Source organism: Alosa sapidissima, chromosome 2, assembly GCF_018492685.1.
Source record: "Alosa sapidissima isolate fAloSap1 chromosome 2, fAloSap1.pri, whole genome shotgun sequence".
NCBI lineage: Eukaryota > Metazoa > Chordata > Actinopteri > Clupeiformes > Clupeidae > Alosa > Alosa sapidissima.
This window is the reverse complement of record NC_055958.1, coordinates 31,690,521-31,709,342: the sequence shown is the minus strand read 5'-3', so window position 1 is coordinate 31,709,342 and position 18,822 is coordinate 31,690,521. Positions and strand designations below refer to the sequence as shown.

Below are 18,822 nucleotides of genomic sequence, written 5' to 3'. Positions count from 1 at the left end.
ACACACACACACAGTCACACAGCATCTTAAGCCGGGTGTCCATCCAGGTCAAGGGAAATACAGTTCCCTAAACACACACTCTCCATACACACACTTCCTCACTGTCCCGTGTGTGTGTGTGCAGAGCCCAGTGCAGACGAGCTGCGGCGTCTGATGATGCTGCATGGGGGCCAGTTCCACGTGTACTACTCGCACTCCAAGACCACGCACATCATCGCCACCAACCTGCCCAACAGCAAGATCAGCCAGCTCAGGAGCCAGAAGGTGGTGCGCCCCGAGTGGATCACTGACAGGTAGGGGTGTGTGTGTGTGTGTGTGTGGGGTGGGGTGGGGGGGTGGGTTCTGTCTCATTTGTGTGTGTGTCTGTCTGTGTGCGGGTGTTTTTTTTTTTTGTGTGTATGCAAGAATGTTTGTGTGTGTGTATGCAAGTGCATTTGTGTGTGTTTCTCACACTCTCTCTCAGTGTGGGTGTGCGTGTGTGTGTGTGTGTGTGTGTGTGTTTGGGATAGGGATAGGGATAGGGAAAGATATGTGTGTGTTTTCGGATCCTTCGCTTGCCTAGCCCTTTTTCCATGTTGTTTTTCACAGTTGCTTTGAAGGCAGACTAGGCTCCATCATCCCAATTCTCTCACAAACTGGTGCCTCCCAAGAGAACTAGATGCAGACGTTCATTGATCGGTTTTGTGTTAAAACTTCCAGATGTTGTCTGTAGAGACATAGCAAAGAACCTAGATTTCACCCTCATTGATTGTTTTTATTTAGAAACTTCCAGAATTCCAAGAGCCTAGATTTCAGGCCTTGTCTAAACCCACTCTCTCCTCTCCTTTCTCCACTGATCTTTTCCTCTTGCCTCTCTCCTCTCCTCCTTTTCTCTGTCATCCTCTCATCTTTGGTCTTCCTCTGTCTCCATTTTTCTTTCTTATTCTCCCTGTCTTCTTCTGCTGTCCCTTTCTCCTTCTTTCTCTGATCATCTCCTGTCTCACCTTCTCTTGTGTCCTTCGGTCCTCTCCTCTCTCCCATCTGCCCTTCTCCTCCTCCTCCTCCTCCTCCTCCTCTCTTCTCCTCTCCTTCCCTCCTCTCATCTCCTCTTCTCCTCCTCCTCCTCCTCCTCCTCCTCAGTATTAAGGCAGGCCGGCAGCTCTCCTACCTCCAGTACCAGCTCTATGCCAAGCAGAAGGGCCTGAGCTTCCCCAGCGTGTGCCTGCGGAAGCTGGACCAGCAGGAGCTAGCGGGAGCTAGCGGTCACCACCAATCGTCCAGCTCCAGCGTTGTATGCAGGGAAGGCCTGCCCGTGAAGCCCAGCCGCGGGCCTCCCAAACCCAGCCATGCCAGCCCCGGAGCTGGCCCCCCCCTCCTCCAGGAGCCTCTGGCCGAACAGAGCCAGGTGTCACCACGGCCAGTCTCCAGTGATGCGGCACATGGTCATAAGGAGCTGGAGCTCAGAGTGTAAGTGTGTGTGGGTGTGTGTGTGCACATGCACGCAATAGTTATAGTTTGAGTAGATATGCATACGTGTATGTAGCCTGGGTGTTCCCATGCTGCCTTGCGCGCGATTTGATTCACGCCGCTAAGGCAGCCTGGAGACCATGGAGCAAATTTTCGCCTGAGATAGGGGACCAATCACAGAACAAGGGGGAAAGCAAGACAATGATGAGCTATGCACAGACGCATTTGATAGACATCCGTGGCACCCAATTGACGGATCTGGGCATTTTTTTCAAATACGAGAAAATTAACGTTTGGTTCCCAGACCACGTCTCATTGAGAAGTGGTGGCGCTAGCCAGGCTAACGTGTATGTGTGTGTCTCTCAGATAGAATTCACTTTAGTGTGCAGCTCTGGCATAACAATGACTACTTTGAGTTTTCTGAATTTCTGAATGTTTTATTATGTGATAAACGGCAAGTGTATCTCTTTGTGTCTGTGTGTGTGTCTGTGTATGTGTTCCATTTTTATTTTCTCTAATATGACTGAGGAGTGCATTATTATAAAGCAGCTCACCTCCGCAAACATGATTCACTACTTTTGGGTTCAGAGCACAATTGCTCACACAAAGGGCTTCAGTGATTTATAAAATGTTCAAATGTTGTTTTGATGTTGTGGATAGAGAGTGGGTTGCTTTCTCAAAATGGATGTGGTGAATGGGACCATTTAGCCTTTAATTGCCTATGAACAATGCTGTCGTTTCCCTGGCGATGCTGACCCATGTGTCGTCCCTCAGAAATGGCTCACTGCAGAACCCAAAGGGAGGCGGAATCAGACTGAATGGTCTCCATGGCGAGGACCAATGGGAGGAGCACTCTTCGACCAGTGGGAGGGCCAAAGAGTCTACCTTGACCAATGGCCACGTCCACCCCTTCAATGGTGCCTTAAAGCCTACGGACATGAGCCTTCATCCTGGGGGTTTGACCCAGGAGGCTCAACCAGAACAAAGGGACTCTATGAGCACTGTAAGCCCAGAGAGAAGCCCCTATTATGGGCCCAGGACTCCAAGTCCCATTCCCCCTCAACAACCACGCGTCTCCCCTGTCACTCAACACAAACACAACTCTGATTCGCCCAACACTCAGCGGCAAGTCCCGCCTCCAGCATCCCCGACCAATCAGAACGCATCCACTTCGTCTGACCTCACCCCTGCAAGGCCACACCCACCCGACCAGGGGAGCAGAGGAGTCCGGCTGAACGGCAGTCATCACAGCAGTGGCCCCTCCCATAACCACACCCACCAAGACCTCAGCGACCAATCAGGAAAGCCAGCGACTCGAGGAGCCGAGGGCGGGATCATCTCGGAGTTCTACTCGTACTCCCGGCTCCACCACATCTCCACGTGGAGGAGCGAGTTCGCCGAGTACGTCAACTCCCTGCAGTGTCGGAGGAGGGCAACAGGGGGTGCTGTGTTTTCTGGCAAGGAGAGGCTGAAGAAGCTCCGGGCTCAGCGCAGCTCAGGTGGGTCTGCTGGGGTAGGCTTTAACCTACGTTGGATTAGAGCTGCATTATTTAGGGAAAATATATAATTGCGATTTTTCTGATAGATATTGCCATTTGATTTGCGATATGTTTTTTAAGTCAAGCTTCAGCTTAATATTCCAAATTGCGCTTTAAGCTGGGCAACTAAGGGGTGATTCTGCCTAGTGCATTACAAGCACAGCACTCCTGTTAGGTGGACTTCACTGTCTGTCACAAAAGCAGGATGAAATTAATCTAAAGATCATAGATGTGACCAGATTAACCATTGAGACAGAGGTTAATTAATTGCAGCCTTTGTGATTAGCAAATTGCATTAGTTCATTAGTGTGTGCTTTAGAGGTTTGATTGTGCTATTTATGGGAAGAGCATGCAACAGGCAGTTCAATGAGAAAACTAGAGACACCATTAGCAAATTAGTTCATACTTCGGTCTACTTTTTTGGGGAACCAATCAAACCAATTTGACAGTCCAGAGACCTTGTGGGAAGACTTCCCCTCACACAGTAGCTTTGTCACAACATGCTGGAGCTTTCTTGTTAAGCTCACTGTCGAGGGCCACTCTAGGTCTGATTCTAGAACCTTTTTATCTTGTCATACCTGCAGACCAATGCTTGTGTGTTATAACCCTCAGAAGTGACATTGAGACATTCTGAGAGTAATACAGCGATTATTCATAGGGGTCTGAAGCTATGTCTTTCTGCCAATCCTTCTTGAGTAATTGTGCAACACACACACACACACACACACACTGACACTTTTTTTTCTCATCTGCTCCTTGTCTGTCTGTGTCTCTATGTGCCTTTGAATTCTCATTAACCAGGTGCTTCATGATGTCATTTTATGCTGGTTAAATGTCAGTGGAGAGAACATCTACGACAGCCTTTGGTTTTGTGTGTGCGTGCATGCGTGCGTGGGAGAGTGTGTATGAGTGGAGGTGTGTGTGCGTGCGTGCGTGCGTGAGAGACTGTGTATAAGGGTGAAGAGCTTCATGCTGTATTGTGTGGATGAAAATGATTTTCATTAATAATAGAGAACATTCGTTACTCTTTCTTTCTCTCTGTTTCTCACTTCAATCTTTCATACTCCTGTCTTCCATTCTGTCTCTTTCTCTCTCTCTTTCTCTCTGTCTGCATCTCTCTCTTTCTATCTCTATCTATCTATCTATCTATCTATCTATCTATCTATCTCTTTTTCTTTCTCTTTCTCTCAGGTTTGTCCAGCATGCCTGCTCCTCAGGTCAGACAGTCCTGTATCCTGCATGTGGACATGGACTGCTTCTTTGTTTCAGTAGGAATAAGACACCGACCAGATCTGAAAGGTGAGTCAGACTCACTCTCTCACTCTCTCACTCACTCACTCACTCACTCACAAAGAGAGAGAGAGAGAGAGAGAGAGGTCATACAGCCTGTTCCTGGTGCAGACGAGCAAAATTCCAGGGAAACTTACACATTCAACGTATTACTACTTTACCTGACCCCTCTCCTTCCTTCCCTCCTCTCTTTCTCTCGTTTTCGCTCTCTGTTCTCTCTCTGCTCTTTGTCCATCTGTCCTCAGGGAAGCCCGTTGCCGTGACGAGTAACCGTGGTCCTGGCCGTGTGGCCCAGAGGCCCGGGGCCAACCCCCAGCTGGAGTTCCAGTACTACCAGCACAAACGGAACCAGCACCAGCAGAAAGGTGAGCCTGGGCCAGGTGTGCCCTTTGGAACCTTACCTGGCACCACAGGTAGAACAGGACACCAGCAGTGCTGTGCACCACAGCGGGCAGTTTCTCATGGAACCTCAAGCACTTTGAATGCATTTTATTGTCCTCAGCTTGATGAGAGTTTTAAAACGTTTTGAGAAGTCTTTTAAACGTACCAGTATTTTACTGTAGTGTAGGGCAGGCCACTGTACGTTTAGGGATCTGTGGATGGCACTGCAAGAAGTGCTTTGTTTTGAACTTATCATTATCAGTATCAAGTTTTCATACTTACACTGTCCGGTGTGATTCCTGTCCTGGTGTAACCTAGACAAGATGGACGGTGACCTTGAGATGACCCCTTCGCCTGAGGACATCGACGAGCATCGCCATGGCAACGGGATGGATCAGGACCAGGCTTCCCTCTCCATGGCCGAGATCGCCTCCTGCAGTTACGAGGCCAGGTAGCCCACAAGCTGTGTGTGTGTGTGTGTGTGGGCTTTGCCTTTACATTCAAACTGGTTCCTGGGAACTGTTTGCTTACTGACTCATTCATGATTCATGAGACTATTCAGAGAAAGATAAAGACCATAAAGAGATGGAGGGTGAGAGTAGCTGAAGACCTGATAAGAACAAAAGATGAGCTGTGTGTGTCTGGTCACGTGTCTCCTTTTTTAACCATAGGCAAGCAGGAGTGAAGAACGGCATGTTTTTCGGCCAGGCCAAGAAGCTGTGTCCGGAGCTTAAGGCCGTACCCTACGACTTCCAGGCCTATAAGGAGGTGGCACTGGTCATGTACGAGACCCTGGCCAGGTAGGAAAAAACAAACACACACCCACCCGTTTAACACTCATCCGCTTTCTAAGTCAGTAATTGTAGAGATTGTATGCAAGCCCCTTTTCCTGCCCTGCTTTTTGTATATTCTCTCTCTCTCTCTCTCTCTCTCTCTCTCTCTCTCTCTCTCTCTCTCTCTCTCTCTCTCTCTCTCTCTCTCTCTCTCTCTCTCGTGTTCAGCTCACACACTCCCCCCCCCCCTCTCTCTCTTGCATTCACCCCTCTCCCTGCTTCTCTGGTGTTCTGTGGCGTCTAGCGGTGCGGTCCCCTAACCCCTCCGTTCCCCCCGCAGCTTCACCCACCACATAGAGGCTCTGAGCTGTGACGAGGCTCTGTTGGACGCCACCGCCCTGCTGGCCGAAGTGGGCGTCACGCCTGACGAGCTGGCCAGCGCCATCCGGGCCGACGTAATGGAGAAGACTGGCTGCTCGGCCTCTGTGGGCATGGGTGAGTGGCGTGACCTTTGACCTTTGTGTGGTGGTGACCGCTGACTGTCTTTCCACGATAAGTACAGGGATTTTACATGTTCATTACAATCAGTTCTGTGATTTAACAGAACATTTATTTCTATATATATACCCACTAAATGTTATTGTAGATTTATTTTTTATCCAAACTGATGGCGTACTACGTGTCACATACACTTTTATCAGGATGAGAGTGAGCTTGTGTTTAATGTACCAGTAGAGCCACAGGAGTTGTGAGAATAGATAGGGTTTATTCAGACAGGTCTCTCTCTGTCCTGGACCATAACACGCATGTGAACATACCTCTCTCTGCTTCATCCCTGTCCCAGTCCTCTAATTAAAAACATCACTGGGTCCGCCCCTGTTTTCAGGCTCCAACATTCTCTTGGCGCGCATGGCCACACGGCGGGCCAAGCCCGAAGGCCAGTACCTGCTGAGGTCGGAGGACGTGGACGACTTCATAAGCGACCAGGCGGTCACCAGTCTGCCAGGTGAGACTCGCTCACTCCCCCTGCTGGCAGACAGTAGTAACGACGCTGATCAGTCATCCTGGTCTCCTTTGTGTTTCCCTAGAATAGCATATAGCATAATATGAGTCATGCAGCAGTATCAGTAGTGAATGGACAATTAAGAGTTTCAGTGATCATTGAGTTATGGTACGATGCAGGAATGCCCCATGTGCTAGCCAAGCTATAGGGTCACAGATAGCGTTGGGAAATATGCAGTTGAGTGTACATTGTATTATGTGACATGTCTTATTTAGCTTATTGGCTTATTTGTCTTGTTGCTGCTGTTGTTGTTGTTCATTACTGTATGTGTGTATGTGTGTGCGCGCTCGCAGGAGTGGGCCGCTCCATGGGCAGTAAGCTGGCGTCTCTGGGCGTGACCTCGTGTGGGGACCTGCAGCAGGTGTCCATGGCACGCCTGCAGCGGGAGTTTGGCCCGCGCACCGGGCAGACACTCTTCCGCTTCTGCCGCGGCCTGGACGATCGCCCTGTCCGCAGCGAAAAGGAAAGGAAGTCCGTCTCGGCCGAGATGAACTACAACATCCGCTTCACAAAGGTCACTCAAAAAGCCCATGCACGCATGTTTTACTTGTGTTAAATCCACACTCAGTTTCAGTAGGAATAGTGTATCATAGAGTTGTGTTAGATTAGGAGTTAAGCAAACAAAGCACAGCAAGTTCTATTTGATGGTTGGGCGGTTTTATGGTTTTTACTGTTCTTAATGATGAATGATTGAATTAAGTGTGTTTGTGTGTGTGTGTGTGTGTGTGTGTGTGTGTGTGTGTGCGCGCTACCAAAACATTATTTAATCACTTTACTGAAAGTCTGAATAGGGTCTTGAGGTTGACTGCGGCTGTGTCTCTTTCTCGGTAGGTGGAGGATGCGGAGTCATTCCTCAGCAATCTGTCCATGGAGGTGCAGAAGCGGCTGCAAGGGGCGGGGCTTAAAGGTCGTAGGGTCACTCTCAAGGTCATGATGCGCAAACCCGGAGCCCCAGTGGAGCCAGCCAAGTACGGAGGTCACGGCATCTGTGACAACCTAGCCAGGTGAGAGAGGCCGCATTCCCCCATCATGCATCTGACATTGGTCACTTGTAACTCCATAGCTTAATTGTGATGCCCTTGATTATAATTGATTTTACTTTGTTTATGTTCAAAATTCAGTGAAAATCTCCTTGTATTTGACAAGCTATCCATCAAATAGTTGAGCTTATAAAGGGCATGTTGGTGCACAGTCTTGGCTCTGTAAATGGCAAAGAAAATGGCTTTCACTTTAGCTTGCTTTAGGAGCACTGATTGGAAGGGGTAGTGTATTTGATTGGCTGTTGGGCTAAAATCAACAAAATGTCACCTGTACTTTTCCGCTTTTGTATGTTTGTGTGTGATGTTTTTCTCGTTTCTCTCTCTCACTCTCTGCCTCTCTCTGTCTTCCCTCCAGGTCAGTGACGTTAGGTAAAGCCACAGACAGTGGTCAGCTGATTGCTCAGGAGGCCATCAAACTGTTCCACGCCATGCGTCTGGAGGTGTCGGACATGCGGGGTGTGGGGCTGCAGGTGCAGCTGCTGGATGGGGGCCCCCAGGTGCAGGCGCCCCCCCAGGACTCCCGTTGCTCCATCAGGGACCTGCTGCTGGCCCGCCGCCCCCCCCACACTAACAACACCACCATCACCAGCACCAGCAGCAGCACGCCAGCCCCCAGCACTGCCCGACCAGATGCAGGTGAGGGAAGGTGTACAGGTGTGTGTGTGTGTGTGTGTGTGTGTTCGTAGGATTATAGGACTACATACATTGTGTGTGTGCGTGTGTTTATAGGATTATAGGACTACATACATTATGCGTTCAATGAAAATAATGCCTAAATGCTAAAACTGTCAAAGAGGACGTCAAATAAAAATATACTTGTACCATTTTCCAGATGCAATGCCCAGTGGTTCTTCCTCAGGATCATCCTCCAATCAGGACACTCGCTCCTCCAGCATGCCACCGCCCACTTCCTTCTCTGATCCAATCCCCAGTACCAGTAAAGGAGAGCCCCCGCCCCACACTCCAAACCACGCCCGCTCCCGTCTCAACCTCAGCATAGAAGTGCCCTCGCCCTCTCAGGTAACTACACTCCTGGACACAATGAGCTCTCAATAGACCTCGTAGGTTCGCCTACAAAAAGGACCCTAAGCTGCCATCTTTACCATCTAAGGAGAACCGTAGCTCTTGAGTTGACATAGAAGAACAAACTTAATTTCACTATGTGTAATTACAATGTAGTATTTCATTGTGTGATATTTGTGCTATGAATGTGGATATGTGGATGTACTTTTTTTTTCTGAGTGCATATGACATAAATGTGAATGTACAGTTGAAGATTGTAAAATGGAATTGATATATAAGAAAATTCATGATATAAAAGAAATGATCTAAAAGAAAATTCAGCTAACTGTAGTCTGCTTATTCAAAGATCTTGCCAAAGGACGGCAGTTGAAAATGAGCCAGCTGGCTAACACTGGCACATTTAGAGAAATGTTGATTAATGTGTGCCTTATCTAATGAATGAATGAATGAATGAATGAATGAATGAACAGATTAACTGAGGAAAGAAATACAGTGTTGGTTGTACTGACCAGTGCCATGTACAGTGGCCGGTACGGTGTTGGTTGTACTGACCAGTGCCATGTACAGTGGCCGGTACGGTGTTGGTTGTACTGACCAGTGCCATGTACAGTGGCCGGTACGGTGTTGGTTGTACTGACCAGTGCCATGTACAGTGGCCGGTACAGTGTTGGTTGTACTGACCAGTGCCATGTACAGTGGCCGGTACAGTGTTGGTTGTACTTGATTGGTGCCGTACGTACCTGTGGTGCAGGTGGACCGCTCCGTGCTGGAGGCGCTGCCCCCTGAGCTGAGGCAGCAGGTGGAGAGGACCTGGAGCCGGAGGGAAGAGAATGAGGAGCAGCCTGGCGCCTCCTGTTCCTCCCCCGTGCGTCCTCCTCCTCCTCGGGCCTCGGCCTGCGCCTCGCCACCTCCCCCCGAGCCTCCCCCGCCCCCGGGCACGCTGCTGCTGCAGATCCCCAACCAGATGGGCTCCACGGGCATCATCCTGGCACTGCCAGACTTCTCACAGGTGACCAGCACTGCCAGTCAGAGGAGTAAAAACAATATGGACATACATACACTTATATGCATGCAGTTTTGTAGAATGCTTATTATGCATTCATGCATATATACCACACATACCATACATTTCATACATACTTTGCACATGTGTATATGTGTATAAATCCACATACTGTATACTCAGTATACACGTTTATATCAACTAAATATTTCATTTCACACCATATCACACTCTCACTCCTTGCAAATAAGGTGGATTTAGCCACTGCTCTACTTCATACTGCATTTTCTGACCCTCACTCTGGTTTCTCGTAGGTCGACCCGGAAGTGTTTGCAGCGCTGCCGAAAGAGTTACAAGATGAGCTGTGTTCTGCTTACAATCGCAGAGAAAGTGCACAACCACAAGGCACTGAGGGTAGGCTGCTCTTCCTTTATATAATATCTTCATACAAGATCATATGATACATATTTCATATGATACATATTTCGGGCAGCTGTGGCCTACTGGTTAGCGCTTCGGACTTGTTACCGGAGGGTTGCCGGTTCGAACCCCGACCAGTAGGCACGGCTGAAGTGCCCTTGAGCAATTGGACAATTGGATGCTGCCACAAAAAAAAATTGGATGCTGCCACTTCAAAAGGACTGCAAAACCAAGGCCACAACTCTCAGTACTAAAAAATGTCTCTTTAATTTCCATCTCCTGCACCTGCATTCAAGGCCTGCTAAATTGTTCCCACCACAACCACTTGGCCTGTACCCTGTCTGTTCACCTCCCACCAGACGCCAGATATGTGCCCAGGGGCTTCCGTAGTAAAGGGCCAGTGAGGGCAGTACCCGACCACGGGCTGCAGGGCCAGGGGGCTCTCTGAACAAGGCGAGGCCTTATATGGATAAAAAGCAAAAGGAGCATTCAAAGGAAGGATAAAGACAAAGTGAAAAAAATTATAATATAATAAAATGAACGTAAAGAACACCATTTAAAAGACCACACTGGGTAAAATATGATGTGCAATACAATGATAAAAAAAAGAGTGCTGTCTTCTTATAGAAAACAAAAAGGGACAACGATTCTATCTGTCAGGACAAGTGACACAGTGTCTGTAATAATAAAAAATATGACCATAATATTATATGTCCAAGATAACATGTTGGCAAGGAAATTCCACATGTTCTCAGACAACGTCAAAATTAAGTCTCTTGAAAGCATACTGTTCTCCTTGTGTGCTGCCCCCTGCTGACTAAGTTTAAAAAGGCAAGTGTGCAGAAGCTTCAGGTAGCTTCTAGTGCTTTAGCGCAAGTGACCTGTTCCGTAATGCACACTATTGAGAAGTTGGATGTACCAAAGTATGACATGCACAAAATAAAACAAAAACAAAAACATACCATAACACAACACCACAACAGCAGTGACCACACTCCAGCACCGCTGCCCTCACATGGTCTGGGTGAACACTGCGCATTGTTGGAGACTTGCATCACCACTGGTGGGCATCTGTACCATACTGGCGTGGCCGTTAACGTGTGTAGTACAGAGTTCAGTGGCTTTCATGAGAAGGTGTCACCTAAAAAGAAAAAAAAGCAGTCAGATTGAAGATGTAAAAATATACTTAACAGAATACATGAACAGAAATTCCCATTCCCAATCCATGCCAATTGCAGAAGGGAAGGATTATCGATCCACAGAGGCCCCTGGGAGGTGTTTGCTCAATGGGTAATAATTATTTTACTGTTACATAATGATCATGCAACCCAGCGGTCATGGTGCCATTAAACTGCATCCATAGTCAAATCAGATATCAACTACTCCACATAGAAGCAGGATATGAGGAAGGAAATATGGTACATGCTGTGAAGGTTTGCCACAAATTTAACCTCTAAATAATAAAGCTGTCTCTGCACTCTGCATATAAAATGCGCTATATAAATAAAGAATTACTTACTTACTCTACACAAGGAATTGGGCATTAAGAGCTATTGGCTTGTCGTGATTGAAACGGCATTGTATGTAAGCTCATTAATCCTCAGTTTTTGTATGGAAATAAATATGCCTGCTCTCAGTAAGCGAACAAACGGAAGAAACGCAGAGTACGGACAATTTGGGCAGCCGTGGCCCACTGGTTAGCACCTCAGACTTGTAACCGGAGGGTTGCCGGTTCGAACCCCGACCAGTAGGCATGGCTGAAGTGCCCTTGAGCAAGGCGCCTAACCCCTCACTGCTCCCCGAGCGCCGCTGTTGTTGCAGGCAGCTCACTGCGCCGGGATTAGTGTGTGCTTCACCTCACTGAGTGTTCACTGTGTGCTGAGTGTGTTTCACTAATTCATGGATTGGGATAAATGCAGAGACCAAATTTCCCTTACGGGATCAAAGTAAGCAACACTTATACTTATATATACAAGTGTTTTGGCTATTGAGAGCTATTGGCTTATAGCTGGCATAGCTGTTTGTGTAAGCTAAATGAATGAATGTTGAAACCCCTGTGTTGTTGTCCTCCCTCTGTTCTCCAGTGAAGCAGAAGAACCCTCTTCTGCAGCTTAAGCAGCCAGCTGCTGGCAGGACCAAGCGCCGCTACAAGAAGAGGGACGCCAGCCCGGCCAAAAAGGGCCCCAGCCCTCTCAAAAGGCTCCACCCAGCCACCAGCCCTGCCAAGTCCAGCCCCTCCAAGCCGACCCCACCACCATTCCGGCTCAAAGACGACCCCAGCGGACTGAAGGTGACTTATGTACCTTTTTTTATGTTATAGTTTTATGCCTTTAGAAGAAAATGTATATTTCCTCCTCGCTGCCATGACATAGGAGTAAATGCATGTCAATGTTTGGTCATTCTGATGAGAGAAGCCTCCTGAACTCCTCAACTTTTTAATTACAGCTCTTTTAACTTTCATCCATTGCTGTGCCCCACAGACGGAGAATGGTCCATCCTCGTCATCCATGAAGCCGGACGTGCCAGAGGTGCTGTCCAAATTCACCCCCCGCCCTGCCCCCACCTTGGCTGGAGCCAGCGAGTTGAGCGATATCAGGACCCTGCTACGGGAATGGGTCACAACCATCTCAGGTGACTAGAGGGGTGGTATGAACAATAACATGCGCAGACATTACATGTTCTGAAATTGCTTTTGTGTTAAGTCATTTAATACACGTATGGGCAGTGAGGCTAGATTGATTCGGTATGTATTCCTGTATGATGCTACTTATTAGACATGCTTGTTTTGGCCTTGGGTTCCTCAGAGCCTATGGAGGAGGACATTCTGCAGGTGGTGAAATATTGCACTGAGCTTGTGGAGGACAAAGACCTTGAGAAACTTGACATTATCATCAAATACATGAAGAGGTAGGGATTACTCTTATATTACTGGGTCTCTGCCTAAATCTTTTATGGGCTGGGTTGAACTTCAGTAAAGATTTCCATTGAAAAATAAGTTTTAGCCGATGCATTGTGGGCTGGTTGTCTGGACATGAACTAAGCCTAGACACCTATAAAACCATGTGCACTCTATCAAGTACACAAAGTTAAAAACGGTGTTTAACCAAAGTCTTATATTAGTCTGTAGTCACATTATGTGGAAGAACCCTCTTGACATGTTCATTTCATAAGATATAATATGCATATGTAAAGGAAAACAACCCTGCTCCCATTGTTAACATCTGAACACAGTCCATGACCATGATCTCTTTCCTTTCTCCACCTGTCTGCCTCTTTCTGTTTTACCCAGGCTTATGCAGCAGTCTGTGGAGTCTGTTTGGAGTATGGCCTTTGATTTCATCGTTGACAATGTGCAGGTGGTTGTGCAGCAAACGTATGGCAGCACCCTAAAGATCACGTAGAGGGGCAGAGCTTTTCCTACCCAGCTGCCAGCTACGCTCACTGTGACATCAAGTGCACCTCAGCCAAACATTCATGGGCGTGTGTGACATGACAGTTGCTCAGTCCAAACATTGATGCACCCTTCTGTGACATCGTAATGTCTCAGCAAGACATCACACTGTGATGTCCATGTTCCATCATTATGACATCATAGATCCTGTTGTATTTCTTAATAAAACGGATATGGTCCTGTTGGTGGGAGAAACTATTGAGCAGAATGTACACGGTATGTGGGTATGGTCATTGGTATGTTATCAGTGAAAGTGCCCAGAACTCAGTATAGCTGTGCATGCCCATTGTGATACAATGGCACTTACAGTACATAATACAGCAGACATCCACAAAACTGCTGGCCGTGTTTGTAAGACTAAAATCAGTATCTACAAATAAAACAGATTTGGATTGCAATGAGACTGTGGGAGGTGGGGGGTAGATAAGTAATAAAGCACTCATGACCAACAGAAATATAATGAAAAGTTGGAACGTTCACTGACAGCTTTCATTTTAATTATACAACCCTTTTTCCTTAGTTTTTGTTCTTTATTCTTGTGCACTCTATCCTTAAGCTTTCATTTGAAATCCTTAGTCTTTTCCCTTTATTCTTTTACTTTACTTACTGTGTGTGTGTGTGTTTGTTTTTTTTCTTCTTCTGTGAACTATGCCAGTGCTGGCTGCAAACAGGTAGCGCCATGGAAGTAAAACGTTACTTTGCTCTCTAAAAACGTTCACTTTTGTGTTTTATACAAAATGTAAACAGAGCATTGGGCATTTTGACTTGCTGATAGAGCAGTGCCAAATTTTGTCCACTCGGTCCATATGTAAATAATGATACAGAATTTCATTTAGATAACATTTACATATAATTATATCAAAGAGTTTGTTTCTAAACAGAAGTCACGTTTGTTTTTGAAATATTGTTTACAATTTTGCAAAAGGATTGCATTTTTTAAGTTTGGCAAAAAATTTACCATTTCAGGTGTGTTGTGTTGCTAAATCTTTGTCTCGGAAATGCATCAACTTTTCACCTAAAAGGTGACAGCAGGGTAGTGTTATTATATATGAGAGGTAAAAGACTTGAGACTAAACTGAAATATGTTTTAATTCAGCACACACACACACTCACTCACAGAATGAATGTATTTCATAACTACACACTAATTCTGACTGGGCTCGGTGCTCATTTCAGAGACCTTGGTCCATTTAATATTTACAGGAAACGTCCCAACATGTTCACATTCTCGAGAGATTTCTGCGTTATACCATATCAACTTGTTTGGAGAAGGGTCTAGATGTTTCTATTGGTCAGTGAATGGTCTATATCACTACTGACCCGTGCCTGAAGACCTGAAGCTGTGACATTATTTGTATGTTTTTTCTAATGTAACTTGCTAATAAACTTGTTGGAACTCTGTTACGCTGTTGCAGAATTTAAATTCTTATGACTTTGAGCCCTATATTAAAGACTGACATTTATAAACAAGAAATGTGGTTCCATAAATGTACTGTACGGATTAAAATGGATTTTAATGAGTGAACCAGCACGAATTGATAAACAGTGGCCAATAATGACAATGTTACATGTTCGAGAGGGGGAAATCTAGGTTAGGCTATTACACGCTGGCCATAATATGTTTACAATTACACCATCTCCGCTGTCAAGTGAGAATAGGTCACTGAGCGTTTTAACAATCATGTTAGCTATGTGTTAATGGAACGTTTGGCCCCACTGGCTTGCCGTAACTCTACACTGTGTACAGATCGGTGTAGATAGCCAAGAGAAAACTCAATGGAAAAGACAATCGAACTATCTAGCAGTGCTAACTGGTTAGCTCTGTAACAAACTGCAGCTATCAACACAGTCGCGTCACTTGCAAGAAAATCAAGCTGTGTTCCCCACTACGTTGACTGCCGAGCAGCTGTTCCCTCCATTGCACTCGAGTCGCTACGTGAAACACCAGCAAAATGTTGAACCCCGCCAACGGGGACCCAGTACACGTTGTAACCAGATATGTCGAAGAGTATTTAGATTTGGTTGAATCATTGCCTCTCGACTTACAAAGATGTGTGTCTCTGATGAGGGAAATCGACGCAAAATATCAAGGTAATCAAAGTTAGCTGTTCTTAATACCAAAGTCGCTATAACGTTTGCTAGCTAGCTAATAGTATGCTCAAGCTATGGTAGCTACGTTGGTGGATGATGTGTTGCTAGCGAGCAATGAAACTGCTCATTTTTTGACAAAAATGTGGAACATGTTTCAGCCTTGATCAGGTTTGCCATCTCTAGCCATGAAGCTAGAGTTATCAATAACGTTGGGCTGTTGATTATAGGATGTTGATGGGGGCTCTCTAATGGCATAACGTTAACGTTACCTTTTTATTACGCAGATAATTCAGAGTTCGTTGATTTGACGTCGGCTAACAAGTACAGTCTTATGTGCCAACAACCTACATGGCCAACATTACACATTCTGGATACTGTGTTGAGTATAAACTTGATACATACTATAGATCAACGAATCGCTTAGTATTTTCCAGCCAGAAGCATGAGCTATTATGGCAACAGGATAAACCGCTAACATACACGTTAATGCCAGGTGTTCGCGGCGTGGGTTGAGTTGTTTTTCTCGGTGAATGCATGTGAATAAACTGCCTATTTACGAAAAGATATGCGCTTGTGTTGAGCGGATAGGACTCTTAAATTCTGTTTTTGATTTCTTGGCTTGGTTGGTGCTTCATAATCGACTTTGTATTACGTTACCGCTATTCATGTCTGGTGTTACGACGTTAGCTGAAGTTGAAGGGTGGTCTGATTTGCGAAGTTTAATCGTTAAGTATTTTATTGCAAAAGTCTGAAACAGATGATAGCACTGTTTTCTTGCGTTTAAGATGATCTATTTTGTAATCGAATTTATTACTTTCTACAGTCTTTTATTTACGTTGGTCTGAGAAATGTTACATGTAATGTTTACCCGTTAACTTATAGTGAACGAGTAAGGCTTGTGATGGCTAGCCAGTTTTAATAGTTTGAGAGCTTGCAGGAGATTGGTCTATGCCTCAGTGAGGGAGGGGTTTGGCATCGAGATACGCAGAGTTGATTGGTTAATCGTTACCGTAACCCAAAGAGGCGTGTCTAACTTTGATGGTGGTTTCTTGGGATGACCGGGCGGAGCTTGTACGAATGAAAAAATGCTTGACACAAAAGATTTCCTGTGTTTAAGACAGTACTGATCTGGTGAACGAATATTCCGTTGTACTGCAGATATTATTGTTATAAGTTAACCTTTGAAATATGCAGCTTACAACTGAAATATGCAGCTTACAACTTGATACAAAAATCATTAAAGCTATATTTTGTACACTAAGCCATGGTGAAAAGAAGCACCAGCATAAGCCTGCGGTAAATTTAAAAGCAAATCTGTGGAGGTATGAACCTTGGCTTCTCTTTATTACACCATGTTTTTCTTCTATAAGGTGACAGTAACATGGTATTGACCTACTATTTGTTGTTGTGTTTCAGAAATCCTACAGGAGCTGGATGAAACTTATGAGAAGCACCGACAGGAGACTGACCCAGTCCAGAGGAGGCGACTTCTCCACACGATCCAGCGAGCCCTGATCCGGACCCAGGAGCTGGGCGATGAAAAGATCCAGATCGCAGGCCAGATGGTGGAGCTGGTGGAGAATCGGACCCGGCAGGTGGACTGGCATGTGGAGCTGTTCCAGGCCTGCCAGGCCGGCTCGCCCGAGACCAACACCCCCGTGGGATCCACATCCGCCGTGACCCCCGTTGCCATGACTCCCCCCGCCATGACGTCTGGCAAGCCCAGCGTGGACAAGCGGCGCGAGGAGACCCCCAGCTCTGTGGACAAGTCCGGCGGCGGCAAGCGCTCGCGTCGGCAGAAGAACGGCGGCGAGAACCGCGAGAACTCCAACTACAGCACAGACCATGGCGATGAGGTGGTCGTTGGCACGCCCAAAGAGAAGCGCGCCAAGTCCTCCTCCTCCTCATCCTCGTCCAAGAAGAAGAAGCGGTCAAAGGCCAAACAAGAGAGGGAGGCGTCGCCCGCCGATCTGCCCATCGACCCCAACGAGCCTACGTACTGCCTGTGTGAGCAGGTCTCCTATGGCGAGATGATCGGCTGCGACAACGACGAGTGCCCTATCGAGTGGTTCCACTTCTCGTGCGTGGGTCTCCACCACAAACCCAAAGGGAAATGGTATTGTCCCAAATGCCGTGGCGAGAACGAAAAGACTATGGACAAGGCGCTGGAGAGGTCCAAAAAGGAGAGGGCGTACAACAGGTAGCTTCCTACCTGCAAACTCAACACCCCCCATCCTCTCATGAAACTGGACATGTTTTCAATTTTTCAATGTTTCACGTTTTTTTTCATTCTCACTCTGCCGTCCCTATGTGTGTCACAAAAAATAATGCGTTGAAGGTCTGACCTTAGGTGTTTTGTTCAGATTTAATCGTGTTGGATATGTTGCTGTCAAGAAGGGTTGTGTGTCCTCGGTTAAATGTTAACTTTATATTAAAAACAAGAGAAAAAATATGCTTGGTTAGATTTACTCCACACCACACACCATTCCTTTCTCCATTGCTTGTCATCTTTAATGTGGAACAGTAAGCCGTGATTCTAAACAAAGACTGCCCTAGGAAGTGACCCCTCCTCAAATGGACCAGGTTTTTCTCCGGAGGGCTTTGGTCTTTGTTTATATACAATCATTTTCCTTACATCTGCCTTGTGACCCACGCCCATCCAGCCCTCCTGGTACTGTGTTTTGTTACTTTGAAGAATGTCATGTTGGTGTGAGTACATTTTCAACCATACCCTTTCATGCTTATTTGTCTTTACTGATGCGAAAACTTGTCAAATCCTTTTTTTATTGTGAGCATACATTGTTATGTATATATATATTCCAAGTACCTCTGCATAATGGTTACATATTAAAAAAAGACATGTATGCAGGCTGAAGTTATTTATAAATATATCAAGTGGAGGAGCAATACTTATGAAGAAAATACCTGGGAAAAGTATGGACAGTTAAACAGTCTGTACATTGCCATTATTCAGGGTTCACACACTCTTAAATATATCTAATACAAAGACTTCCCAGTCTTAGTTCCAGTCCCAGCCTGCCATTATTTAAAGCAGAGAACACAAAGGTAAAGTACTCATAACAGTTTAAATGAGGCTTTACAGTAGATTTAAAAAAAGAGGGGGGCTTTAATGTGTGAGCACTTCTTAATGTATTAATAGTGCTGCAGTGTTACAGTGATGGCAGACTATGTGGTTGTTTGCATTGTCTATAACAAAGCATAAATTCAAGTACTTTCAGTAGCTCATGTCTGTCTTTTTCAAAAAACTTTCAAGGGCCTTCATTTTTCTCAAATTCAGGACTT

At 46.1% G+C, this 18,822-nt stretch overlaps 2 protein-coding genes across 3 annotated transcripts in view; both read left to right on the top strand.

Annotated features, from left to right (window-relative positions):
- The window catches only part of rev1 (REV1 DNA directed polymerase), a 27,642-nt gene extending 12,810 nt beyond the window's left edge, over positions 1–14,832 (top strand). For both annotated transcript variants that reach the window (XM_042084161.1, XM_042084160.1), the window contains exons 4-22: positions 125–293; positions 1,120–1,446; positions 2,221–2,945; positions 4,176–4,283; positions 4,520–4,639; positions 4,974–5,106; positions 5,327–5,455; positions 5,769–5,923; positions 6,315–6,434; positions 6,785–7,005; positions 7,323–7,495; positions 7,887–8,167; positions 8,364–8,551; positions 9,306–9,563; positions 9,872–9,971; positions 12,062–12,267; positions 12,458–12,608; positions 12,782–12,884; positions 13,267–14,832. In XM_042084161.1, the coding sequence (XP_041940095.1) occupies positions 125–293; positions 1,120–1,446; positions 2,221–2,945; positions 4,176–4,283; positions 4,520–4,639; positions 4,974–5,106; positions 5,327–5,455; positions 5,769–5,923; positions 6,315–6,434; positions 6,785–7,005; positions 7,323–7,495; positions 7,887–8,167; positions 8,364–8,551; positions 9,306–9,563; positions 9,872–9,971; positions 12,062–12,267; positions 12,458–12,608; positions 12,782–12,884; positions 13,267–13,378 (3,779 nt within the window). In that variant the 3' untranslated portion in view covers positions 13,379–14,832. The remainder of the gene's footprint in view (positions 1–124; positions 294–1,119; positions 1,447–2,220; positions 2,946–4,175; positions 4,284–4,519; positions 4,640–4,973; positions 5,107–5,326; positions 5,456–5,768; positions 5,924–6,314; positions 6,435–6,784; positions 7,006–7,322; positions 7,496–7,886; positions 8,168–8,363; positions 8,552–9,305; positions 9,564–9,871; positions 9,972–12,061; positions 12,268–12,457; positions 12,609–12,781; positions 12,885–13,266) is intronic.
- Positions 14,833–15,116: 284 nt separating this feature from the next.
- On the top strand, positions 15,117–18,383 carry ing1 (inhibitor of growth family, member 1). The gene is made up of 2 exons (XM_042084166.1): positions 15,117–15,519; positions 16,936–18,383. Exons 1-2 carry the CDS (start codon positions 15,381–15,383, stop codon positions 17,721–17,723), a joined length of 927 nt encoding a protein of 308 aa, XP_041940100.1. The 5' UTR covers positions 15,117–15,380; the 3' UTR covers positions 17,724–18,383.
- The last annotated feature ends 439 nt before the right edge of the window (positions 18,384–18,822 follow it).

Bases quoted from the DNA above. Each gene is read 5' to 3' on its own strand.
- ing1 (XM_042084166.1), top strand. From the start codon at position 15,381: ATGTTGAACCCCGCCAACGGGGACCCAGTACACGTTGTAACCAGATAT. The intron at 15,520-16,935 runs GTAATCAAAGTT...GTTGTGTTTCAG, and splicing joins AATCGACGCAAAATATCAAG to AAATCCTACAGGAGCTGGAT.